General features: G+C 50.6%; 6 protein-coding genes across 6 annotated transcripts; 3 read left to right on the forward strand and 3 right to left on the reverse strand.

Moving 5' to 3' along the window:
* Positions 1 to 1,504: 1,504 nt before the first annotated feature.
* GCG54_00014510 (Cytochrome P450 monooygenase 1) lies at positions 1,505 to 3,324 on the forward strand (the record flags this gene model as incomplete). Its single annotated transcript, XM_045414339.1, has 6 exons — positions 1,505 to 1,723; positions 1,775 to 1,891; positions 1,965 to 2,064; positions 2,119 to 2,187; positions 2,245 to 2,847; positions 2,903 to 3,324. The coding sequence occupies 6 exons, from the start codon at positions 1,505 to 1,507 to the stop codon at positions 3,322 to 3,324; spliced, it is 1,530 nt and encodes a 509-aa protein (XP_045270917.1).
* Positions 3,325 to 4,541: 1,217 nt separating this feature from the next.
* GCG54_00014511 (Leptomycin B resistance protein pmd1) lies at positions 4,542 to 8,592 on the forward strand (the record flags this gene model as incomplete). The annotated part of the gene is made up of 8 exons (XM_045414340.1): positions 4,542 to 4,693; positions 4,743 to 5,399; positions 5,449 to 6,629; positions 6,686 to 6,861; positions 6,922 to 7,451; positions 7,507 to 7,622; positions 7,672 to 7,859; positions 7,918 to 8,592. 8 exons carry the CDS (start codon positions 4,542 to 4,544, stop codon positions 8,590 to 8,592), a joined length of 3,675 nt encoding a protein of 1,224 aa, XP_045270918.1.
* Positions 8,593 to 8,739: 147 nt separating this feature from the next.
* Positions 8,740 to 10,369, reverse strand: GCG54_00014512 (uncharacterized protein; the record flags this gene model as incomplete). Its single annotated transcript, XM_045414341.1, has 8 exons — positions 8,740 to 8,948; positions 9,008 to 9,087; positions 9,149 to 9,245; positions 9,305 to 9,514; positions 9,580 to 9,687; positions 9,747 to 9,940; positions 9,991 to 10,145; positions 10,196 to 10,369. 8 exons carry the CDS (start codon positions 10,367 to 10,369, stop codon positions 8,740 to 8,742), a joined length of 1,227 nt encoding a protein of 408 aa, XP_045270919.1.
* A 2,884-nt stretch (positions 10,370 to 13,253) lies between these two features.
* Positions 13,254 to 17,227, reverse strand: GCG54_00014513 (Multidrug resistance protein fer6; the record flags this gene model as incomplete). The annotated part of the gene is made up of 2 exons (XM_045414342.1): positions 13,254 to 14,561; positions 14,618 to 17,227. 2 exons carry the CDS (start codon positions 17,225 to 17,227, stop codon positions 13,254 to 13,256), a joined length of 3,918 nt encoding a protein of 1,305 aa, XP_045270920.1.
* A 960-nt stretch (positions 17,228 to 18,187) lies between these two features.
* Positions 18,188 to 19,261, reverse strand: GCG54_00014514 (uncharacterized protein; the record flags this gene model as incomplete). The annotated part of the gene is made up of 5 exons (XM_045414343.1): positions 18,188 to 18,391; positions 18,452 to 18,568; positions 18,623 to 18,753; positions 18,817 to 18,855; positions 18,961 to 19,261. The coding sequence occupies 5 exons, from the start codon at positions 19,259 to 19,261 to the stop codon at positions 18,188 to 18,190; spliced, it is 792 nt and encodes a 263-aa protein (XP_045270921.1).
* A 1,557-nt stretch (positions 19,262 to 20,818) lies between these two features.
* On the forward strand, positions 20,819 to 26,587 carry GCG54_00014515 (Non-reducing polyketide synthase Dhc5; the record flags this gene model as incomplete). Its single annotated transcript, XM_045414344.1, has 3 exons — positions 20,819 to 20,991; positions 21,065 to 21,572; positions 21,626 to 26,587. Coding segments are annotated over 3 exons (5,643 nt in total), but the record flags the coding sequence as incomplete, so codon positions are not given.
* Positions 26,588 to 26,885: the final 298 nt, after the last annotated feature.

Here is a 26,885-nt window from a genome sequence, read left to right on the forward strand (position 1 = left end):
CAACCCGTTCCGACGATAATAAAAAACGCTGTTGGTACGCCAGGTGGCGCTTTCGCTCTACTCATGCCACTGGTGATACTGGGAATCATCTGTGGCATCGGCTGCTCCACAGCGTCCTCGCGATGTACTTGGGCATTTGCAAGAGACGGCGCCATACCGGGCTCTCGGTGGTGGAAACAGATTCATCCTACACTCGAGGTTCCGCTAAATGCGATGATGGCCTGTATGGCTGTCGAGGTTTTGCTAGGCTTCATATACTTCGGGTCCCCAGTCGCGTTCAGCGCATTTTCCGGCGTGGGTGTCATTTGCCTGACGTGCTCGTACGCAACACCGATCGCGATCAGCCTTGCGACAAGGCGTAAGAGCTTGAAGACGGCAGCATTCAATCTTGGAAGGATGGGATACTTCTGCAATATTGTGAGCATTGGTATGCGCCCCTGTCCTTCGTTTCAATGTCTCGCACTAATTATGGGGTTTGAGGGTGGTCTCTGTTGGCGGTACCCTTATTCTGCATGCCATCCCCCCTTCCTGTCACGGCAGCGTCTGTCAATTATGCATCTGTTGTCTTCGTGGCCTGTGCCATCTTCTCTGCGGGCTGATATGTAGTTTGGGGTCGTAATCACTACTCTGGCCCTCCGACCACGAGTTAAGACTGTGATGCCGAGGTTCGGTTATCATTCCACTGTAACTTTGGAGCTGTTAACTCTGTGACTTTGGAATAGTCGCAAAATATGCAGAATGTCAAAAGCAGAAGTATGTCACTTGGAGAATAGGGGTCATGATGGAGCTGGCACTGCTGGGGTGCGTGAAGAAGGTCCTGGGTATTCTGAAAGAACAATAAATATCTAAGCTTGTCATATTCATCCCGAACGCGACTAAACAATTTTGATGTATGCAGTTATCTCCATTGGTTTATTACTCGCTTTCATCTTCGCACAGGGGAAGAATTGGGGGTGTAGTCTGGATTCAAGACGCTAACACAGCACTGATTCATCAAGAATCTTCTCTGTTAGAGGCAGAAGTATTTGTGAGCGTCCTCTATCTCCCAGCATCATAAACACCAGACGCACTCCGGTAAATGCGAGTTAGTCGGATCTCGGTTCCTTGACTTACCGCCTTGGCCGTCTTGGCCGGAGTTTCGGAGACGGAAGAGTTTCTCAAGTCGGTGGCCCGTGGCACGACGTCGCTCCAGCTTCACACTTCAACTCGGCGAAATGCATCCGAATCGTCACAAAATACAGCTGTTCCACGGTAACCGGGCTGTTCGCCATCAGGGGTGTCAACCTAATCGCAGTTCTCAATCTTCGACACCCGATGGTCTCGCCGCGAAGCTGTGGAGTTTGCAAGCGAGAGCAACCACGAGAACAACCACGAGAACTGGACAAGTTATAAGAAATGCTGTTTTCGCAGAAAGATGGCGCTTCCGTTTGATTCAATTTACTGAAACCGTGTCCCGCAAAGATTGCAAATCAGTCGTCCTTAACTTAACTTACATTCACTCAATATGGAGTCATTTCTACTTGCCGAGGGTGAAGCCTTCGGTCTACAATATCTTTTTCTTGCAATAGCGCCTTTCATTTTCTACTTTTTCATGTACAGAGATAGTCTTCATGAGGGTTTTCCAACTGCCGGGCTACCTCCAGGGGGGCATCGCGACCTTGAAAAGGCTCGTGAGAGATGGCTTGTGGACGGTCCCAACATCCTTCGCGAAGGGCTCAAGAAGGTGAACGACTTTGTTTGCCGACATTATGCTCCCATACTGACATATAGACAGTTCTCCGGTTGTTTCCAGGTGATCACAACTTCAGGACCAAAGATCATCTTACCTGGCAAATTCGCAGATGAGATTCGAAACGATACCAGAATGGATTTTGGGAGGGCCATTCACGAGGTACGTCAATAAATTAGTTTTCCGGCCTTGCGTCATATCATGTGCGTCTATTAAACTTTCGACGTTGCGATAGGAATTCTTTGGCAGTTATCCCGGATTTGAGGCGTTCGCTGCCGGTCCCCAAAGTCAGATGCTTGTGGAGATGGTGAGAGGGAGATTGACTCAATCTCTGAGTAAGACAACGCCCCGTAATTTGCAAATGCCTCAAAACTTACACGAGAACGCAGACTTCATCACAGCAGACCTGGCCGACGAGACCGCACAGGCGACGGACCATCTTCTTGGCGCCCCCAAGGGTATTCATTAGCCCCGGTGACTCCCACCTTTGCAACAGACTCGCTGACATTCGACAGACTGGACAGAGTGTCAGTTCAAGTCAGTGCTCTTACAACTGGCAGCACGCGTTTCGTCCCGTGTATTTGTAGGCCCCGAGTTGTGCGCGAACCAAGAATGGTTGGACGTTTCAGTCAACTATACTGTTCACTCCATGGTTGCCGCCGAGGCTTTGACAAAGTGGCCGTCGTTTCTCCGACCTTTCGTTCACTGGTTTCTCCCCGAAGTTCGAAACCTAAAGTCAGAGGGTTCTCGTGCGCGACAGATCCTCAAGCCAGTCTTTGCCAAACGGAGGGAAGAGAATCGCGTTGCTCGCGACGCAGGTGAGAAAACCACAAAGGTTGCCGACACCATTGGATGGCTGGACGAGGTTGCCAAGGGCCGGGCTTATGATGATGGTCTCGCACAGCTTGGACTTTCATTTGCCGCAATTCACACAACATCGGAGCTGCTGAGTGGTATCATCTCTGATCTCTGCGATCATCCCCAGTGGTTCGAACCTTTGCGAGAGGAGATGTATTTGGCGATAAAAACACATGGCTGGTCTAAGAAGGCTCTCCAAGACATGAAGCTCACAGACAGCATGATGAAAGAGTCTCAACGTCATCATCTGGGAGATATTGGTGAGTCCAGGGCCTTCAGGATGTGGTTCTTCCCCTTGCTTACATGCTTATTCAGCGGCAATGCACCGTATAGCATCAACGACGGTCGAACTTTCCGACGGAACTCGTATTCCCAAAGGTGCCTACACAATGGTTGCACTTGACAAGATGGAAGACCCCGTTATGTTTGAGGATGCTTCCGGCTACCATCCGCGGCGTTTCCTGGACATGCGCCAAAAGCCAGGACAGGAGCACAAATGGCAATTCGTGACGACCGGACCCGAACACCTGGCCTTTGGTCATGGCCTGCACTCCTGCCCTGGGCGATTCTTCGCGTCCAACGAGATCAAGGTCATCTTGGTCTATCTCCTCACCAAGTACGAATGGAAATGGGCTACGGATGGGCGTAAAGAAGACTCCTTCAGTGGCCTGTTTGCTTCGGCGGACCCCACCGCCACAGCTGTGATCAGAGCCAGAGATTGTGAAATCTCTCTTTGAAGACCTTCTCACATAGACCATTCCCCAGGAGAATCTCTCACAAATTGATTGACAACCTGAACCCACAATCCTTGAAATAACGGCGGGAAATAAAGCTATTTACATACTACGTATCGTTGTTAGAAATACTCTTTAGTAGATAGTATCAATCAGAACATCCTGAGCCGGATTCTTTCCAGGTGTCAGAGCTTGCCAAATACTACTCTTCAGTTTGATCAACGATATGAAGGGTATGGAAGTAGCAATGGAAAGTCGGAAGGGAAAAGGGATGCACGCTTTTCGTAACAGAGTAAATAATTTATTTCATGTCGCTTGGATGTTTGAACGTAACTAGAATAACTGAAAGATTGGATGAAGTCTACGTCAGAGAATCCCAATAATTGGTACCTCAGCGCATTGAAACAGATGGGTTCCTTAGCAGTGTCCTCGCAACTGCTATCCGTGCATTGCAATGAAAGGAATCTGCGGTTCATTCATGACGCTCTTGACAACGAGTTAGTCGAAAGTCTGTCTAATAAATGACGATCAGACCTCTCGAGCGGTACTTCAAGCGCGAGACCCCGGCCAATTCATTGTCGTATTTCGGGCTCCGTGAGTTCCATGAGCCAGGCGATCTGGTGTCCGCGGAAACGTAAGCTTGGCAAACGGGGTTTCGCAAGCTGAACTCCCTCCGAAACGCCGCTTCCTCCTTTTCGCAGTATTGGACCTGCTAGACTCATTCCAAGGCAAAGCAATCAACATCGGTTTTCGACAGCTTTGAACGATTGTTGTCGACGGGGACGCAATTCAGTGGTAGCGTTGAAATTATCGGAGGCGGCATGTCCCACGTCCGCGAGCGCAGACGTTCATCTCGTTAAGTCTCGGTGAACAAGTTCAGCTGGCCGAGCTAAAGAATCCCATGTCACTTAAAGGCTGGTAATACTGCCCAGATGCACCGCGTCTTGTTTTGTTTCATCTCATCTTTCTCCGATACTGTCAGACTCCTTACTCACTCTATTTGGATTTAATCAGCAAGCTTCAATGGGCACTTCCCGGGAGAAATTATCAGCCAAAGCTGGCGACCAGCATGGAACTACCACCCAAGGCGATCCTGGAGTCCTGCCGAGCTACTTCGTAACCAAATACCTCCTCTTGAATTTCTTGGTGTTAGGATCTGTAGCTGATTCGGATTTCTACAACAGAGAATATTTCGATACGGCGACAACAACGATTTATCCATGCAGCTCGTTGCAACAACCTGCGCACTTGCATCTGGCGTTGGCATGGCCATGGTGAACCTCGTGTTCGGTCAGTTTATCACTGTGATCACCGATTTCACCACAGGAACATCTTCGCCCGGAGAATTTCGCAGCGAAGCAGCACGACTTGCGTACGCTCACTTATAAGTTTACCCAAGAGGCAGAAACTAACAAAAATAGGCTCTACTTTTTCCTCATTGGCATCGGTCGATTTGTGGTCTCGTACGGTTACAGCACCCTGTTCACCCTCGCCGCATACCGGACCACGCGCAACATTCGCCATGCATACCTGAAAGCAGGACTCACTCAAGAGATAGCTTACTTTGACTCGGGCATTGGCGGCTCGGTCGCAGTGCAAGCTACCTCTCATGGTAGATTGGTTCAAGCTGGAATTTCAGAGAAGCTTGGACTCGTCATCCAGGGCCTATCTGCCTTCATTTCAGCTTTCGTCTTAGCCTTCGTCACTAACTGGAAGCTGACCCTTATCACCGGCTGCATTGCACCAGCTACTATCTTCGTGATGAGCGTAGCATCCTATCTAGAAGCCAATATTGAGATCGAGATCCTTGGTTGGAACGCGCAGGCTGGATCCTTTGCGGAGAGCATTCTTGCCAGCGCTCGTACAGTCCAGGCATTTGCGCTTCGATCGAGATTGATCACAGACTTCAACGCATACCTCGAGAAGTCGGCCAAGCTTGGAAGAAGGAAGAATCCTATTCTGGGATGCCTATTCTCGGCGGAATACTTCATCCTCTTTTCTGGCATCGGACTTTGCTTTTGGCAAGCCATTGGCATGCTCGCGAGAGGCGAGACTAAAGCACCTGGAGACGTCTTCATGTGAGCCCACCATCAATCACCTCTGAGAATAGCTATTGACCTCTTTCAGTGTCCTGATGTCAGTCATCGTCGCAGCTTCGAGCCTTACCGCCATTACTCCCTACCTCATCGATTTCACCCGAGCAGCTACTGCTGCGGTAGAACTTTTCAGACTGATCGATCGGAAGTCGCTGATAGATCCGTTGGACCAGTCCGGCGATCAACCCCAGAACGTCACAGGTAACATCGATTTTGAGAATGTCTCTTTCAGTTACCCCATGCGACCGGACACCAGGGTCCTCGACAACTACTCACTTCATATTCCAGCCGGAAAGACGACAGCCTTGGTTGGTGCCAGTGGCTCTGGTAAAAGTACAATTGTTGGTTTGCTGGAACGATGGTATAATCCGGCATCAGGAACAATCACCCTGGACGGAAGGCCCATCGAACAGCTCAACCTCCAGTGGCTGCGGAAGCAGATCCGGCTTGTGCAGCAGGAACCGATTCTTTTCAGCGGCACCGTATACGACAACATCGTGAACGGACTCGTTGGGACGCCATGGGAGCACGAGCCTCGCGAAGTCAAGCTGGCTCGCGTTCAACAAGCCGCAGAGATTGCCTTCGCACACGACTTCATCAAGAATCTCCCAAACGGCTACGACACAGTCATCGGCGAACGTGGAGGGCTTTTGTCTGGCGGCCAAAAGCAACGTGTTGCTATTGCTCGCAGCATCATTTCCCAGCCCCGGATTCTTCTCCTCGATGAAGCTACTAGCGCGCTTGATCCCCATGCCGAACAGGTGGTGCAGCAAGCTCTTGACAACGTCTCAAGAGGGCGAACGACCATCACGATCGCACACAAGCTGGCTACCATTCGAGATGCTGACAACATCGTTGTCATGAAACAGGGTCAGATCATCGAACAGGGCACCCACGATGCACTACTAGCAATGAACGGCGCATATTCTCGACTCGTCATGGCCCAGGACCTAGCAATCACCGAGGGACCCTCTGACAGCGCTTCCAATTCTGACACTATTGCCGAAGACGAAGACAAGTCTGTCCGCCTCAGTCATGATTTGACAAGATACTCCACCGCAACGCGACTCCGGGCGGAGCAACGGATCGACAAGGACAACTTCGACAACTGGAAACGTGTTGGATTTTGTGCCACTGTCTGGCGGCTTTTGCGATGTACTCCTGAACTCCGATGGTACTACACTGCTTTGACTGCAGCATGTTTCATTGCGGGTAACCAAACCCATTTGCCCTGAAGAGGTTCATTGTTGCTAACTCGGCATTCACAGCGGCTGCGTACCCCGGACAGGCTATCCTGATGTCAAGGTTTATCGAGGTTTTCAAGTTCACTGGGTCACAGATGCAGAAGAAGGGTAACTTCTTCGCCCTCATGTTCTTTGTTGTCGGCATTGGGGCCTTTGCGGTCTACTTCGTCATTGGATGGTGCTCTAATACAATAGCTACAGTCTGTTCAACCTCTCCTCTTATGTCATATTGAATTTCAATTGAGCTGACGCCTACCCAGACCTTCAACCAGAAAATGCGAAGGGAACTTGTGGACAACATGCTCAAACAAGATCTTCAGTTCTTCGACCGACCGGAGAACACAACTGGGGCTCTGACAAGCAGGACGGACTCATACCCTCAAGCTGTGTTTGAGCTCATGGGATTCAATATCTCTTTGATTCTTGTGTCGGTTGTGAGCGTTCTCGCTTGCAGCATTCTGGCATTGGCATACGGATGGAGATTAGGCGTCGTCATTGTCTTCGCTGGCCTGCCCCCAATGCTCTTTGCTGGCTACGTCCGCATCAGGATGGAGTCTGCTATGGATGCAAAGATATCAAAGAGATTTTCTTCCAGTGCCTCCATCGCATCCGAGGCCATTACTGCCATTCGCACTGTCTCTTCCCTGTCCATCGAGAGGTCTGTTCTCGAAAGATACACAAGGGAGCTAGATCACGCCAACCATTTCGCTCGGAGGCCGATATTGCTCATTATGCTGCCTTTCGCCTTCACACAGAGTGTTGAATATGCTTTCATGGCTCTCGGATTCTGGTATTTCAAATTCAAATTCACTCCCATTTACTTCGTCGCTTACCTGTTGACTTAGGTATGGCTGCCGTCTGGTATCATTCGGCAACATGAGCACGGTCAATTTCTTCGTTGCCTTCTTGGGCGTCTTCTTTTCTGGACAACAGGCCTCCATTCTCTTTGGCTTTTCTAGCAGTGAGTGTCAGTTCTGACTGGCAACTACTCGTCGACTAATGTTTCAAAGGCATGACGAAAGCTGTCAACGCAGCTAATTACCTTTTTTGGCTCTCCGAACTGAAGCCATCGATTCGGGAAACTGATGAGAATGCATGCGTTGGGCCCTCGGACTACTCAACAATGAAGCTTGAGCGCATTAAGTTCTCTTATCCTTTGAGATCTGAAACAAAGGTCCTACAGGGTGTCGATCTGTCGGTGAGTTGTGTTCTGCGTACAGCAACCAGGAAAAGTTCAAACTGACGAGATCTCATAGATCAAGAAGGGACAATTCGTGGCCTTTGTCGGAGCATCTGGATGCGGAAAGAGTACTATGATTGCCATTCTCGAGAGGTTCTATGATCCAGTCAGCGGTCATCTGAGGGTTGATTGTGTTGATGTTGATCGGATGAACCCGTGGCTTTTCCGAAAAGACATCGCACTCGTACAGCAAGAGCCTGTCCTTTATCCAGGCACCATCAGGCACAATGTCTCCATGGGTATTCCGACAGAAGACCCGTCCACCATTTCCGATGGAAGCATCATCGAAGCCTGCCGTATGGCTAATGCATGGGAGTTCATCAGCTCCCTGCCCGAAGGTCTCGATACTCAATGCGGAGCCAATGGCACTCAGCTTTCTGGTGGCCAGCGCCAGCGAATCGCCATCGCCCGTGCCTTGATCCGCAAGCCTCGTGTACTGCTTCTCGATGAAGCAACAAGCGCATTGGATACACAATCAGAGCGCATTGTGCAAGAAGCGTTAAACCAGGCAGCTTCGCCTGGTGAGCGGATTACCATCGCTGTGGCGCATCGGCTGTCAACCATCAGACACGCTGATGTAATTTGTGTTTTCCACGGCGGTCGAATCGTTGAAAAAGGTACCCATGAGGAACTTTTGGCAAAGGGTCCTCTGTACAAGAAGATGTGCGAGGCCCAGAGCCTTGGAACCTAGAATTACGAGACCAGATAGAACAGCGTGCATATAGCATCCAGCGCGCTTAATACACATCTTGCGGAGTTGATTGACCTGAGCTGTCCGGGGTATGTTACCCGCAATTGCTGAATCACTTTTTTCAGTCCAGAACTATCGTTTTTTGATTTACGAGATGGGAGCTCCCGAAGCACCAAGAGTTGCGTAAAACAGCTTCGTCCGTCCCATGATAACCATCCGGCCGTCTCCGGCGAATTGAAAATTGGAGACGCCGGAACCAAAGTAGATCTTTCCAATCAACTTTCCAGATGGATTCCACACGTGAATGCCATCTCCGCAGCCAGCATACACATTACCCTTTGAATCGCAGTGGATTCCTGCACCCAGTCAAAGTCAGAAACAGTCGCACATGAGTCACGTTCTGGGATGTGCTTACCGTCCGGGATTCCAGGACTAACGTAGGCAAACGTCTTCCGGTTCTCCCAGGTGCCGTCCTCTTCTACATTATACCGATAGCTTCCAAAAGTCAGCGCCAGTTTTCTTCTACAGCATTGGATGATTATCAATGGTAACTTACATTGTCGAAGGATCCGTCAGATTCTCGCCAAAGAACGCATGGGCCATGCCGGTGTCTGTGACGTAGGCGTATTCGCCGTTGGGAGAGAACGTGATCCCTGCATTACACCAGAGTCAGTCACTACCAAACAATGAGTGCATGGACATGAATACTAACCGTTTGGCAAAGTAAACCCATCAGCCACAACTGAGAGTGAACCTGTGGAAGGGTCTAGTCGATAAACTTGGTTTCGCAAGCCGGGCGCCGGCCGGAAATTCTGGAGGTATCCGTAAAGGGTGTCGGTGAAGTAAATGTTCAAATTACGGGGATTGACAGCAACGTCATTCAGTGAGTTGAAAGCTCTTCCAAAGAAGTTGTTGACCAGGACTGCACGGAGGACGTTAGGCCCAGGCCTTCAACAAGTGCTGCCATCAGCTCTGAATACCACCCACCTGTAGTGTTGTATGGTTCGACAGGATTCATCAGATAGAGCGCGGATGCAAGACGGTCTCCTTGACCTGAGCCCGCGAAGACCAGGTTACCCTTGTAGTTGGTGCCACCTTCTTAATCTCAGCACACATACGGATACGACATCGGCCCTTTCACGTGGGAAACATACCATTCGGGTTGATCACTTGTGGGGTCGATGGCACTGTATGCACTGGCACAGCTGTGGCACCGAAAGTCCCGTTCCTCAGTTCTTCAGCATCCAGAAGGGAGATCTTCTGAATGATGGAAGACTTGTTCAAGCCGGTGCCCGCGTCCGGGTCTCCAGCATTTTGAACGAAGAACATTTCATCAGTTGTTGGGTTCCTTCTCTAGTCAGCGCAAAGTCTGAGACACCCAGATTAGGCGATACATACCAAGTGACTGCCTCGTGGAAGATGGGATCGGACTCTGAGGTCGCAATGAGGGTGAGGGACGGATCACTACCAATCACCTCGTAGAACTCCGAGCTGTAGATGTGAAATGGTCTTTCCTTGAGTGACGAGGAATTGACGCCACGCCACAAGAATTCCTGCGATTGTTGTGAGTTGTAGCCCTTTCTTGAGCTCTGGGCGCACAAACCGTCGATGCATTGGCCTCGTAAGGAGGTAAGACTTCTTCCAGCACATTCTGGCTCAACTGGTCGATGATCTGAGCCTGTTGCGGCAACGTGGGTGCGCCATCCGGAAGGGCCTGTGCAACGGCTCCTGTGAGAAGAAGGGCGATCACGCCGGCAGCCATGTTGAACGATGCCATCCTGGGATGTGGTACGACCTGTAGAGCTTGGAAGGTTGATCATGGAGATGCGTCATGTCCTTATATGCCGGGCCACTGGTGCCAAGCAAACGCCTTGTCTCAGCCACGAGTAAATGGGTAGGACTCCACTGGCCCTACGGCCAGACCGGGCATGATATATTGGCCACTCCATTTCTTGGGTCGCGACACATTGGAAAGCCGAACTAGAAGTTCGGGAAATTGCCTCACGTTGCACAAGGCGACCGGTGGGATCTGATGAGGACACAAGGGTTGGGCACGGGTGATGGATCGGACACAGCGATGCTGGAAGCTCGATCTGTCAAAACCCGATGAAGTTCGCCATCAACATCAGACGAATTTATCGTACTCGTGGATTTTGTCCGTTATGCACGGGCTTCCCTACCGTGTCCATGCTTGGCTGACGGGTTGCAGTTCTCTAAATCCCCCCTATCCCTAGTGGAGACTGCCAAAATCTCGTAGTAACTGCTTCTTGGCAATATGTGCTAATACCGGGCTGCGGATCCGGTACACCCAGCCATGAATCGTAGCACCAGATCAACGGGTTGTTGCATGATGCCAAGCTTAACGATCTACGCAAAAAGCTCTCATTTGTTTGTCTTAAACTACCGCCGACCTAATCTTATCTTCCAGTCGTTCGTCTGGTCGAGATATGTTTCTCCACTAATTGTTTAATCACGACTCCAGCCCTACCTACTTAGGAAATCAGAGGTCCCGCCCCTGAGACAGGCCCTGCAACCCCACGGAAGATGGTGCGGGCCAAGGAAGATTTCCACGAAATCGGGATTCAGGCTGTGGGCTTCTGGCTCTTCGCCGTCTTCGGCTCTCCGGCTGCCACCGAAATGTTCTCAACAGTGAGGGAATAACTGCCCTATTGTTCATCTTTCCATTTGCTGGTAAAAAGCAGCCAGCTTTGTATCGTTCTGTTAGATATCTGGAAGGAAAACGCGGGGGTTTTTTCTTTTTTTTTCTTTTTTTTTTCTTTTTTGCTTAGTACCTTAATTTCGTGTCTTTCGGAAGAGGTAGTCGGCCAGCAGACGGGCTTTCGGAGGTCCGAGCTACCGCCATCACCCTCGCGCGCTTTGCTTTCGTCCTTTTTGCCCCCATCTTTCGAATGACGCACGTAAGTTACCTAGGTAGTTGAAGTAGATCGTCGACATGCGCAACATGGACATCGCAATGAAAGAAAAGACAAAAGAGTTTCCAGCGGCAAAAAACTGAGTCTTCAAGCCAGAGTTCTCTGGGTAAGAGTAGTAGAAACAGCACTCGCTCAAGATTGAAACGTCCTATCAGTAGACACTAGCCAAAAGTCAACGCAGTCGGCCTTGTAATCTTGCCAGTGGGCGCTTGTCAAGCTTTGAGGTACATCGTCCCGAAGCCGGGGGCATGAGCATACCAATCACGTTTGGGAATAGATCGCTGCAGTAGTCGCACCTGAACCAGAGGGGGGGGGAGGTTCAGTTCCGGCGTAGATGAGTAAATTGGGAGAGACAAATCGCAACTCTTTGAATCCGGGGATAGGGATGTACATGCCAACAGTTTATCTAGCTCGTATTGAGGAATCGATAATGAAATGTACTAGGTGATTGCCACTTAGAATATCTTGCTGCCATTAATCTTACTATCAAACTCACGATACACGACTCCGGCCTTGGAACCGGTTTCGATGAATCCTGCCAGCAACAGCTCTAAGACATTAGCCATGATTACCTTGGCTGTTCTAGTGCGACCTCCCAGGGGATCTTTTCTCTGCGACGGGAGCACCCCATAGCCTAGTTGAATGTTCGTCATTGCTCAAGAGTCCCCATTCCACCACAAGGCAACGGAACCAAAACTTAGGTAATGGTCTTTGGGCCTTCCATGTCTATGTACGCTCTATTGGGGATAGGTAGCGGTACTTAAGATGGGGGTCTGACTTGTTATCACTGATTTGAGGCATGGCCTGGAAGTAAACACAACAGCTGACGAGTTAGGTGGTCTTCCGTCCAACATGACATGTTCTCTGTCGAGGCATTGTTTATTGCACTTCACCGCGGGTGGCGCAATCGTATGATGAAGGGCCTCAAACACATCCAGAGGTTCGAGACACTTGACAAAGTCCGCTTCTGCAAGGGTGTTACACATAGGGTAAGTCACCGTATTTATGGCTATGCTGAATAAGACCATGATCCCCAAGTACCCTTTTCCCGTACTGAGAATACCGAAGAGTTTCAGCCGTCGCATGTCACGTCCTAACTATTGAATGGCATATCGCCAAGAGCGACTCAAACAACCACATGAGCAGATCACCCAGCAGATCTAACAGATCTGGTGCGAACGTTCTTGATGTCTCCGAGATCAAGCTATATCTGGGTTTTCCTATTGCTAAATTTGAATCCCATCAGGCGACACATAGTCGAACTTTTGAGCACATGAACAAAGCCTGCTACCTATAATTTTGAAGGTGACTACTTACAACCTATTGTGCGAGCGGCACTACCCAACTCTGTTGAAGCCCTTATATATCATGAGCTTAAAAGTCTAGAAGTCATTGAGAAAGATCTCATTCAAGTGCTGATTGTATAACACCTTGACCGATGCTGATTTTGCCACTCGGTTGTACTGTTCCCAGCCCGCGACGAATGGCTTAATCGAAAAGTCAAGTTTGGATTCAGAGTTGTTACACTATTACAAAACTCGCTTCAGCTGGCGTGAGCAGGGCACGATAGTGTAGCGTATGGGTAGGTCACTCAATCGCAGTGTTGCAATGTCATCCCGTTGTGACCCGGAGTCGAGACTTCAAACACGGATCATCCACCTCTGCCGATCGCGACTCTTGCAATAAGTTATTTTCTTTAAAGCCGCAAGTGCTTTCAAAAAGGTTATGCTACACTCTAGCTTGATGAACTCCCTCAGCAGTGATACCATCCCGACTGCAAGCCTCTCTGAAAAACCGACTGCTCTTCCATACATCCGAATGCGTGCCGTATGCCTGTACTCCACCCTCGTCGAGCACAAGCACTCGATCAAATAACATCGCCACTCTCATGCGATGTGTGACCGCTACCATAGTGCAGCCCTTCAACACGTCCCTCGCCATGTCCGTGACATTGACATCTGTCTGGACGTTCAAAGACCCAAGTGTCTCGTCCAGTACGCATACCCGCGGTTTATTGAGTAACACAGCCGCCAAAGCCAATAGCTGGGCCCTTCCTGTTCCCCGAGCTACCTGCTCACTAGCTATCATGTCAACCTCCAAAGGCGGCTCATTCTGTAGACCGGCCAGCGCATCCAGATCCGACAGTAGTTGAGATATCGCAGACAGAGAGTGGTAGTGATTAGGATCAATTATCTCGCGAACGGTGCTGTGAGGAAGGAGTACAGCATCATGGGGAACTGCTGCAATGTGGGAGCGTAGCGTGTGAAGTGGTACGTCAACCATGGACACGCTGTCCAGGTTTATGTTGCCAGTCGACGGGTCAAGCAAGCGCAGCAGGAGAGAAACGAGTGTCGATTTCCCTGCGCCAGTCGGGCCTACAACCGCAATATGCATGCCGCTCGGTATGCTGAGAGATATATCGTGCAACGCCGTTGGGGCTTCTTTGCCGGGTTCTTGACGATACGAAACAGTCACATTCCGGAAGTCTAATTCTCCAGAGGCCGGCCATGACGCGTCATACGCAATGCGATACCTTGAAGCGCGTTGTGCCTCCCCTTCGCGAGGTATACTGGTAGCATAAGACGACAGACGTTCCACTGCAACCATAGACTGGAAGGCACTAGTAGAGAATCTCATGCCTTGTCTCAAAGACGCAGGCAGAATCAAAGCCTGGGTCATGATGAGACCGACAGTAGATGGTGAAAGTGAAGCGGATGAAGCGACAACAAGAGCACCGGTCAGCCCAATGGTAGTAGCCACAATAGCGTCAAGTCTAACTTCAAGCCAGCGTAAGTTTGCGGCGGCCAGAAGTCGAACGTTGCTCCATCCATTGAGCCGCTGGACCAGAGTTGACCGAGCTGATGATTCGATTTGATAGCCGGAAATAGAGCTGGCGCCGTCTACGCTCTCACTAAATGCAGCATTTACACGTGCACGTAGTTCAGCCTCCCGGCAGCGAACAGTCTTGAGGCATGGAGCATATCTGTACATCATGGCAACAACTGCGGATAGACCCGGCAGAACAACAAGTAAAAGCTGCGGAAAGACTCATAAGTATTCGTTACTCATCTCATGGTTACCACAGCACATACCTTAAATTCCATTGCGAGCATCAAGGCAACGCCGCCAAGTAATCGTGCCAGATGGAGTGTGGCGTTACGGGTCGCCTCTATCAGCTCTCTGTCCGTTGTGTCTACATCTTTGGAGAGACGGTCCATGATGCTACCAAGTAGAGAGTCTTGAAAGAAACCCATGGGCGCAGCAACAACTCGCCTCACCGATCGTTCCCACAAGGTATGGCTTGCGTGTAACATCTTCGTGGTGATGTTGAGGCACAGGATATACGCTAGTAGCGCCTCGCCAAAACCAAAAATAGCAAATAAAGTCACTGACGCAAAGCCGGAAAGGCCGAAACGGTCAGATGTCCATAGAGAAAGCCATAAAACGACAGCTGCAGCAGTGACTTGCCATGAGAAGACAATACCACCCGCTATGAGCGCTGCCTTTGGCCCAGCGCTAAGTCCTAGATATAATTGAAAGGAGTCACGTCGTTTTGTGTCTCTATGAGATGACCATGATTCCGACGTGCTCCTAGGATCTAGAGTAGAGGCTTTCGTTGCAGCCCGCCGGGGGGAAGACTGAGCTTCCTGTTGTTGGGTTGAGGAATTTTCCACAGGTTCTTCTCCCATGAGGGATGGGAAATAGTCTTCAAGTTTGCTTGAAGAAGTGAGCCAGGTGGCCTTTCCATCTTCGAGCCACAGTATTCGGTCACATTGGCGGGCCACCCAAGCCTGGTTCGTCGCGACAAATCGTGTGCGATCTTTGGCTAGGCCACAGAGACCGTATTCAAATACCGTCTTGCTAGTTGAAGGGTCAAGGTTTCGAAGGCAATCATCAACAAGGACAATATCCGCATTCGAGTAAATCGCTCGGGCGATATTCACGCGCTGTGCCTGTCCACTTGAGAGACCTTGGCCACCCGCTCCAACAACGGTGAGATCTCGTCGGGGCATGCGCTCGAGATCGTCCATGAGAGCACAAGAACTGATGACCTTCCAATATCTGGCCTCATCGAATTTGTGGTCGAAAGTGATGTTGCTCCGAATTGTGCCTTGTCTAATCCATGGCGTCTGGCTAGCCAAAGCCGCTTTTGAGCCGATACCCAACTCAAAGCTTCCTGTCTCAAGACACATCTGACTTGCAATAGCATGCATTAAAGAGGACTTGCCAGACCCAGGGCGGCCGCAAATAGCTACCAGTTCACCGTTCATAATCTGAGCCTGGGTGTTGAAAGAGAGATGGAAGTCATCAGCCGACGATCTGGCTGGCCAACTGAGAATCGTGTTTTGAGCAACATCAACCGCCCAATCTGCAGAAATTGTTCTCATTTGGTGCGGTTCTTCCGTCTCCAACCACATCTCAATCGCGCGGCATCCGACAAGGAGATCTTGCAACTGGACTGCTGCCTGTGCCGCCCGGTTGACGTGCGGCTTGAGAGCCAAGAAGAGAGCGAAGGATGAGAAAGCTTTCGCTGGATCTGGCACACCTTCATGTAGAGTATCATACAGAACGAGACTTGCCATCGAGGCTAAAGTTGGTAACAAAGCACATGCTGCTTCTAGCATGGCCCGGTTGTGCCACAAACGGCTTGCCGTTACCAATTCAACAACTCTCATCCCGCACAACTTGTTCAAAACCATTGTTTGAGATGGCCATCCCGCAAGCTTGATCCCTCGAATGCCTTGGATTACCTGCAAAGTGCAGGCAGCACGATGTCGACAGAACCCACTGAGAGCCTTCTGTTCATTCCAGATACGGAGGGCCACGCGCGTGAAAACAGGCAGACCCAGAAGCAAGATGACCATGCCCCCGAGCGAGGATGCGTCCACATTGGTGGCCAGCATAGGGATTGCAAGAAGAAAGCTTGCTGGTACAGTCCAGATGGCGTTGATGCCGCTGATACAGTCTTCTATACGGGAGGCTTCCACCGATGCAAGGTTGAAAACGGTGCCGGAGTTCCATGTTTGTTCTGGGCCATCCTTGTCGCGATCATGTGGACTTCGAATCACATTGATGGCTGATGAGGATGGCGGGGCCAAGAAGGCCTTGTCCATTATCATGTATGTGAGAGCAGCCTTAGCTTGGGCTCCAACTCCTTCCAGTCTGTATCTTGAGGCGTTGATGAGTATACCGGCGGCCATTTGCGTGACTGCCATAATAGCCACCAGAGTATAGCTGTGTGAGATGCGTATAATGTGTGGTTTGTGAGCGTCTTGTGTACTACTCGACGTGGCGGGATCGGGGTTCGTTGTTGAATCAGCTAAAGCCACGAGAAGCCAGCGTAGAATAATTGGCGGGATTGCGGCCGTCAACATGGCTACAAGCTCGATCAACCCGCCTAGAACCAGGCCGCTGCGAAGACATTGGAGAAGGCTGAAGGCAAGTCGACGGCCTCTCACTTGAGCCTTTCCTGAATGTCCTGAACTTTCATGCCAACACTGTGAAAGCTGTAGTCCCAGGGGCTCTGCCTTCTGCCAATCGGAAAGCATGCCCTTGAAACTACTGGCATCTTCCTTCTGATATTCTTCTTCCGTGTCGGTATAATCAGCTTCATCTTCCTCATCCTTTTTGATGGTATCATGTGTCGGCGGTGCCCAAGAAAAGAGCATCATGCTGAACACCCATCTCGCCTGGGACCACATCTTGAAATTGAGAGACATGCCTTGCGTCGCAAATGGCACATAGGTATGTCAAGGACTGTTGATGGGTACTCTTCAACACAGGCAATAAAAAAACAGCCCATAATACTCTGCGAAGCGGTACAAGAATGTGTCGGTCTCAGCTCAATGGACCTCGCTGGCATCATCTGTCATGGACCCATCCGCCCGAACACCGGCGGGTACGCGAGGATATCGCGGAGCCAGAAGGTCGGAGCGCGGGGCGCAGCAGCCAAGCCGGGGCCTATTGGTCTCGGGTCTGACTCGACATGAATGTTTCTGCCGACTGTGCCGGTAATCTAAGAGACTTTCCTAGACTATGACGATGCTCACCGTAGATTTCGGTTGTGGTGGAGCCCGTCCCCTCCCACCGGCCGAACCGTTGCTTGTCCAAACCTTAGCCAGTTTCTCCATTGTGAGGCAAGATCCAAGGAAGTCGGAACAGGCAAGTGTCTGAACCGTGCAAGGATTTGTTACAAACTCCGGCGGCGTACAATTTCATCCCATTTTTTTTGAGCAAACTTCAACTGACAGCCCACGAGTAAGGATGAATGGGGTGTTACTGCACGGAGAAAGCATCTCTTTGGGAACAAGGTTTACCAAGTAGAGCACTAGATCTCTCAAGAGTTTATGCCATCAAGATATGGCTCTAAATGGGATATGGGAATGTCGCAAAAGCGCCGTGGTAACTAGATGATGCCCCGAGTGCATCTCGCGCCATTTACTGGATATTGGCGCCAATAAAAGCCATATTCCAAGTATATTTCAATGCTCAATACAGGGTTGCTCAAGTATCTTGATGCCCACACATTCCTCCACTGGCTGGGAATTTAAATCTCCCACAGCGATCTCTCTCTCTGTCATATCTACTTCTGAGCAGCGTTTTTGATCAAGCCATGACGACTGCCAAAACAAAGCGGTGCGCACGCTTCAACGATAACGAATTCAAGGTTGAGAAATACGCTTGCCGTACTTGTCGACGGGAATGTTCTCAGCCCTCACTCTTTTGATGACGCCCTTGATTGCTTCCCAGTCACGGCACGTGTGCATTTCGTGCTGACCGACCAGCTTAGGGACAAAGTCATCGTGGCCAGGGTAATGGATGAATTCAAATCGCTCCATATTCATGTTTCCTGCGCACATCGTGGCCTGCGATCGCTAAGTCAGCATTGCATTAAGCACACTTCGATCACGTCAATCATATTTTACCTGACGGAGACTCTCCAAACAGTGTTCAATGTGCTGGCGCGTGCAGACATCGTAGCCGCCGTCCAAGTCCAAAGCCAGCTTCATATACGTTGTGCGAATGCACACCTGGTCACCGACCTGTTAGCAAATGGCCCACAAGGCAGCGAGAAATGGTCAACCAAGGTTTCGTACTAAACAATGAAGCTGGTGGAAGACGTTCCAAGCAACAGGCTGCAAGCCTTCGGGTTGAAGTGCATCTTTGTGGAAATAATCGGGCAATCCATACTTGGCTGGGTCGTTCAGCGCAACGAATGGTTTGCCAACTTTTGAGTTTGTGGTCAGTGGTTATTACCTAGAGAGATAGACCGGTGTGCACTGAGACTTACATGAGATGAGATCGAGCCATTTCTGGTTGGCACCAGGAGCTGTGAAGTTGTACGAAGAGTCATGTTCAAACTTCTTACGGACCAGTGGCACTATCAATTTTGTGTCAATGATATGCTACGTCCAGCGAAAAGAGTTGAACATACCATCGGTGATGAAAGGCGCCTCATCGATTGTCGCCATGCCAAGCCCGGTGGCCGGATCAGCCTTCTTTGGCTCCGGAACGCATGCTGTCTGTCGAGTACCCAGAGAGAAGCCGTACGTGCCTAGAAAGAAGCCTACCGCCACCGACACAATGCAGCACAGGAAAGTAGATACCATAAGCATGCGGTACCCAGAGTGGGTGAGTCTACTGGATGGAGGTGGCATCCTGGGGCTACCTTCCCCATCCGAGCCCTCTTCGCTCTGATGCACCTCCGAATACTCAGTCTTGGTGTTGAATACCATTCTTGCAGATTATTCGACGAAAAATTGGGCAGAGAAAGTCATGGGCCGCTGAGAACGGCTGACATACGCCCATCTTTTTAAAAGGACTCTCGAAATTCACCCCAACATACAGATCATCCCATTGTCTCCTCCCGTACTTGGGTATGCCAAGTTCCTGAGTGGAGTCTGCCCCTTGGTTGTTCTATAGAGTTTTGCTTTGCGCCGTATTCCTTGCAAGTGGAAGAAACTGGCGGTGTTTTACGCGATGCCGGTTGCCCTCGGGACTCGGGTGTCGTCGTAAATATCGCCGTGTCCGAAAAGTCCGGTCGGTCAGCTCAGGATTAAAGTTTGTTGACCGCTGTGACGAGTCATTTTGGCGAGACGGTCAATGCTGTTCGCGCGTACTTGCAAAGACCGACTTTTGAGTTTTGCCCTGGACAAGAGACCACACGAAACCGAGGAATTTGTGCAAAAGTGGCCACGATGCCTGGTCGGCCGTAAGCGGCTTGCAAGGGGAATGGAGTAGCATAAACCGTCAGCCCCGATTTCCGCTCAGTCATCGTGACAGACGAACATGTTCCGGGGAGGTTAGAATTATAGGGACACCCTCCCGGTGGGATACAATCAGACAGACGCTCAAGTGGCATCTTCTGTCTTGGAAGCTTGTTCGTCGAAAGCAAATGCACTCGTCAAACACGCAGTCTGCTGGAATTTGCGACTCGCCTGGATCACTCCATGCCAAAGCTTGCAGTCGCTGCAAGTTACTCATCTTGATCATAGTTGATGTAGGCCAGCTCATGTTGGCTGCGCTCCGTAAGCTATGTGCTCAACCTCATCCTCCGTTCTTTTCTTTGGGGACCAATCCCTGGCACCGAGCACGTACGTCGAGGCGCTGAGGTATCTGCGCGAACGAGCCACAACAGCATCAGCTTGTCTGCATGCCTACTCAAAGCTGAGACTGAATGATACTACGGACGAACCAAACCATGCTCTTGATTGGGCGGAAATGGCTGCATCTAATATGGGTTTACAAACAGATCCCGTAGCATCTGCTCTTGTTCCCTGCATCTCGCAGCTTGGCTCCGTGATATTGTGAGTTGTTACCAAATATCAGAAGAATGGAGACATTCCCAGTCGGTTCATGGTCACTGATGGACGGGTCTTTTCCCACCTGTCTGCAGGAAATGTCAGACCGATCCGAGCATTCTTCGGCACAACCAGCAAAGGGTATTCGTTGGCGAATGTGTTGGACTCGTCCTGGCGTGCGCTGTTGCATCAGCCACGGACGAGAGACACCTCGCTCAACTCACTTCAGAGACACTTAATATTGTGAGGCGTTTGACTGAGTTTGCCACTCAACGATCACGAGAAATTGAGGATCGCCCGGGCTTGTCATGGGCTGTTGCAGTTCAGCTGCCAAGACAGGACTGTGTGGATGCCCTGAAGAATTGCAAAGATCATACAGTGAGACGTCTTTCTCATCCCTATCTTATGCTTCTATGCGTGCCTAGATGTACCTATATCTTTATTTTGTCGACAACCATTATGAAGAGACAGACTGATAACGCATTCACCTAGGAGACACCTGCTCACAAGCGCGGATATGTGAGCTATGAGCTGGATGAGTGGTCGGTCGTTTCTGGGCCACCCTCTACGTTGAGTCTTCTCCGTTCAAGTGCTTTTAGTCATGCGCCGAAGAAAGACCTGCCAATATTCGCTGCGTATCACGCAGCACATCTCAGAGAACCACCGTAAGAGCACACCTTTCGAGCTCAGATAGGCGTTTGGGGAGCGGCAGCTAAGCCCGCCATCACCTGATTCTAGTTACAACGATATACTGGGATATTCTCCCCTCTTGGACGCGCCACTTTCATCCGGAGTGATGATTCTGTCATCAAATACCGGAGAGGTGCTGCACGGCGGCTCATTGCGTGATGTACTGCGACAGGCAATCCGTGACATCCTGCAGCGTCCGTCGCGCCCATCAACAGTGCTTGGGACTTTGACGAATTTCTTGAAGCAAGATACTTCTGTTCCAAAGCTTTTCACTTTTGGACCGACAGCTCAGTGGAATGCATTTTATCATCGTCTGACCACCAATGGTTGTCAAGTCCAAACGATTTCCGGACTTAGCCTTGATCGTCGACAACACAAGGAAGAGGACCGAAATAACAAAGCGAAAGACAGTCATCAAGAGAACCGAGAAGACTGCGAGAACGACGATGAAGACAACCTGGTAGCTATCACTGGCTACTCCGGCAGATTTCCTGGGGCTGAGAATGTCGACGAGTTGTGGCAAGTTCTTTGCGAAGGCCGCGACACATCAAGTCAGGTACGTATAAGCAACGAAGGCTTCGTCACCCCACCTGCTGACAAAACCTCAAGATGCCACGGGGAAGAGTCTCCGAAGCATACACTTGGGCAGTGCCAAGTGGATGTTTCATTGACAGAGCAGGCCACTTTGACAGGCAATTCTTCAACATGTCCGGTAGAGCCGCTCTGCAGACAGATCCGTCGCAGCGCCTTCTACTACTAACGACCCAGGAGGCATTGGATATGTCAGGATACAACCCATCAATTCATACGAAACACGTCGGCACCTTTGTTGGACAAGCTACAGACGATTGGCGTGAGCACAACATGGCACAGGATGACCCCTATTATGTGACTGGAGGCATGCGTGCATTCGGTCCGGGGCGTTTGAACCATTTCTTTGAGTGGGACGGCCCATCACTGTCTATTGACACTGCTTGCTCTTCGAGCGCAATGGCTTTGGATCTCGCCGTTCAGTCTCTCCAAGGAGGCAAATGCGAGATGGCAATTGCTGGCGGTGCTAGTATCATCTCAGGTGCTGCAGATGCAGGCATGTACGCCGGCCTTAGTTGTGGCGGCTTCCTGGGTGCCTCAAAGACAGCCTGCAAGACTTTCGATGCCGCGGCAGACGGCTACACTAGAGCCGAAGCGGTCGCTGTTGTGGTTCTCAAGCGCTTGAGCGATGCTCGCAGAGACCGCGACTTTATACACGGTGTTATCAGGGGTATTGCCACCAATCACTCAACTGACACCAATCCCATTACGCGTCCTTCTGCCGAGGCCCAAAATTTTTTGTTGCGCCAAGTTCTCCAACAGTCTCTACGGCATCCTGCAGACGTGTCATATGTCGAGGTGCATGGCTCAGGAACTCAAGCGGGCGATCGTGCTGAAGTTGAGGCAGTGGCAGCTGTTCTTGGCGGCAGCCAGCGTCGCCGCAGTAGTGTGTTCAATGGTTCGTTCAGAAAACTGAGGATTGGCAGCGTCAAGGCCAATATCGGACATAGCGAAGGTGCGGCTGGCATATCAGGCCTCATCAAGGCGCTGTTGATGATTCGTCACTGTCACATACCTCCACACATTGGGGTCAGAACGACTACAAACCATCATTTCCCTGATCTGGAAAAGCTGGACATTTCTATCAATTTGAGACAGGAGTCGTTGGTACCAGAAGACGAAGCGGGGAATCATCAAGCCCCGGCAAACATCATTATCAACTGTTTTGGGGCAGCCGGTGGAAACACCAGTATGTTGGTCCAAAGCTTCACGAATCACACAAGCCAGGCCGAAGAGCACTTCAACCAACGACGGACCCAAACGATCGACCAGCATCACCGGCTGGTGACAGTTTCGGGCAAGTCTCCGTCTGCACTCCAGGCAAATAGGCTAAGGCTACTCGATTTCCTGGAGGAGAAGCCCACCACATCCATCGATGACCTCTCTTACACTGCGTGTGAGAGGCGGAGCCATTATCCATACCGGTCTGCATACACAGCTAAAGACACCATCGACCTTGCTAGGCAGCTCAGAGATAGCACGAAAGGAAATGATCATACATCAGCGCGGTCATCTCGGCCATCACAGTTACCAAACGTTGTTTTCGTGTTTTCTGGACAAGGTGGAAAGGTGGCCGGTGCTGCCCAGCAGTTATTCAGCTATAACGACATCTTCAGGCAAGCTATATGCGATTATAGCCAATTGTGCGACTCACTGGGCTTCTTTGGCGTATTCGATCATCTTACAGCCCAAGAATCAGAAAAGGCGTCGTTAAGTGCAGTATTGGAGCAGGTTGCACTCCTCGTGTTCGAGCTTGCTCTCTGCAAAATGTGGCAAGCTTGGGGTATCCAGCCCTCTGTCGTAATTGGTCATAGCCTTGGAGAATACGCTGCGCTTCACGTATCTGGCATTCTCTCTGCTTCAGATACGATCTGGCTCGTAGGGACTCGTGCTGGTCTGGTGCAAGAGTTTTGCAAGGCCGATACGAAACGCATGCTTGCTGTCTTTGCCGAGGAGGAACGCCTTATTCCCTTCATAAAAGACTGTCCCGTGGAAGTATCTTGCAAGAACTCGCCTTCACAAACGGTTGTTGGCGGGTCTTTTGACGACGTCCTGGAGTTGAAAAGCCGTCTTCAGAAGCAGAATATCAGGAGTGCTCTGGTGGAAACACCATATGCCTTCCATACCGGCCAAATGGACAACATCTTGGAGAGGTTGCGATGCAACGCCAAACAGGTCTTGTTCAAAGATCATCCAGAGATCAACTTTGTGTCGACTATGACTGGATCATGTGTGGACTCCTGCCCGTCCTGGTCAGAGCATTTGGTAAACCACACTCGCCAGCCAGTCCTTTTTGCCAAAGCTATCCAATCTACAATCGACTTGAACCCGGGCCGAAAGACCTTTTTTATGACTATCTCACCGACGCGGATATGCAGAGACCTGATTGCTGCCAACATCAATACAACTGGGGGATATCTCGCAGAAGTATTTGATGCGATGGGTACTAGTAATCATGGGTGCATTGACAACATCGCTCTCGGCTTGGCGAAGATGTACAACGCGGGGATTAATATCAACTGGGGCGCCTATCACAGATCAATGAAACATGCCGGAAGGCTGCTGGAGTTGCCAGCTTACGCATTCGACCTGAAAGACTTCTGGATTCCTCTTCATCAAAAACTGCCTGTCTCGTCATCGCGTATGTCAACTTCGCGATCGTCATCACCAACCGCCATCAACACCCCCACTACAGACGAGGATGATGAAGATGACTGCCTCAAGGTAGCGCACAAGACGAACCTTCAAGAAGAACCTTTCAGAAGCCTCATACTTGGCCATGTGATACGGAACAAGGCCATCTGTCCTGCGGGCGTGTTGATTGACATGGCTTTTGACGCCGTGACACAGGTCATGGGCGAACTCTCCAGTCTTGACACTGTTGAATTGAGGTCATTGTGTCTTAAGGCAGCTGTCATGGTATACGACGACGTGTGTGTCAACCCAGTTCAGATTCTTCACACTAGTGTGGAGAAAGTCAGAGGGGTTCCAGAATTCGCCGTGACTTTCTCAGGCGAACGTGGAGTACACCACGCAAGTTGCTATGTGCGGGCGACAGGAAACCTTGCCGATTTTGGTGGCGAGACTACAGCAACGTCGCTCCTCCGAGCAGTATCTCGTATGACCCGGCTGCGAAACAACACGGACGCTAACCGCCTCACACGGACAATGATCTACAAGATTTGGGCACCAGTCATGCATTACGCTCCGGAGTATCATGTCCTTCAGGATATCGTGCTGTCGCCAGTCGGCTACGAAGCCTCCGCAAAGCTCATGGCAACAGCGAGGGAGCCAGACAAGCAGGCATTCATGTTGGATCCCGTCTGGCTGGATGGTGCGATGCAAGCTGCTGGCTTCACGGTGAACATGAGCGTCAGCGCTACTCCTGGAGCGGTGTATGTTCTGACCGAGTGTGCAAGCATCCGCTTCTGGGAGGCTCCGGTAGACAACAATGTCTACACCTGCTATGTAAAGGGAGAGTCGGACAGCTCAGGTGACGTTATCATTAGCGTCACAGTTTTCGACGAGGAGCACGATTTGCGCCCAGTAGCTACCATAACTGGCATGCTGTTTCACAGGCTCAAAGGCAAGAATGAACCCAAGCCAAACTTATTCAAAAGTTCTATCAACACAACCGAGAGAACGGAAGCGCTGTCAAATTCGACCCGGGTCACTGTGCCCTCGACAACGTCAGCCATGAACAGAAGTTTGTCCCAGGACGGGTCGAACAATGGCTCCAGGCAGACAGAGCCAGAAAGCCGGAATGAACAGCTTCGCAAGCTCATTTCAATTCTTGCCAAAGAGACTTATGCCGACCCCGCGGAGATTGAAGAAGAAACTTCACTGGCAGACCTGGGTGTGGACTCCTTGGTGGCACCCACTGTGGCAGATGCCATTCGAGTCCAGTTAGGGATCGAAGTGCCGCTGATATCGTTGCTCGAGGCGCAAACTGTCAATGATCTCTCAGCAATCTGCTTCAGTCTAATGTCAACAGACGAGGACGGCAGAACCGATCCAGGATATCATTTAGAAGCGATTGTTGCCGGGGAGAGTAATACACACAGCGCTCACCAAAATGCAGTCGCAATGACCTCTGCCAGCAGCACTGACCTTTCAAGCAGAATTGTGCTGTTACAGGGCTCCAGTCGTTGCACACGCACCATATTTCTGCTTCCAGATGCCTCCGGGAGCAGTTCTGTGTACGCAGGCCTTCCACCGCACCTGTCCGCCCAGACCAACACTGGCATCTATGCTCTCGAGTCTCCGTATTATGGTATGAGCAGCTTTCCTGATATATCTGTGGATAAGTATTGTTACACTTTCGTCCAAGCAATTCGACAATTCCAGCCCTCGGGCCCTTATCTTCTCGGTGGGTGGTCAATTGGCGGCCGCCTTGCTTACGAGTGTGCGAGGCAACTCATACAACAGGGAGAAACGGTTGCGGGACTGCTTCTTATTGAGTCATACGCGGAACTCACATCAGAGCTCTCTTGCAGCCCCAACGCGATCTTATTGGATCATCTTGAGGCAATAGGCTTCTTCGAATGGTCGGGAGGCCGAACGAATGCCATGCCAGAGTGGCAAAGAAAGCACATGCTGCATCTCATTCTCATGAATAGCGCTTACAGCCTCCCGGCTTTGGGCACGGGGGCGAACGACAACTCGATACCAGTGCAGCTGGTATGGTCCGCCTATGGAAATTTCGATCTCTTCCCAGCGAAGGTCTTGGAGAAACGACACGAGATGGAAGACGGTATCATGAGAAGGACGAGCAGATCTGATCAAGATCTCTGGTTGAAGGCACCACGATCAGCAGATATGACGGCCAACCTGACTGAAAAGTGGCGACTACTGGCAGGACCGGTTTTGCGTCAGAGCACTGTCGAGGGAGATCATTTTGACATCATGATCCCCAGTGCACGTGAGGATTTAGGAGCTGCGATATTGCAGGCTTTGAAATGGTTTCATGGGGATCCGTAGCAGATGGTTTAGACAAGAAAGAGTCCGAGAATGTGCGAAATTATTCCAAACATGTCGGTTTCCATGAGGTCCAAAAGAATGCCGCTGCTTCTCTCTTCGTCCTTTTCCACTGACATCGTCGTGACTTTTTAGATCTAAAGCCTATTCCAGGAGAGTAGCAACAAGCCTGCTCCTTGACATCTCTTTCACAATGGAAGGGGGTGTAGACTCTTCTGCTGGAGACACGCCCGCACCCGAGCTGATGGATCAGCATCAAATTGAGTTCAGCTGCAGGTTCCGACGTTTTAAACTTTCCATA

The sequence above is a fragment of the Colletotrichum gloeosporioides genome (genome assembly GCF_011800055.1).
Source record: "Colletotrichum gloeosporioides strain Lc1 chromosome Unknown consensus_6, whole genome shotgun sequence".
Taxonomy (NCBI): Eukaryota; Fungi; Ascomycota; class Sordariomycetes; order Glomerellales; family Glomerellaceae; genus Colletotrichum; species Colletotrichum gloeosporioides.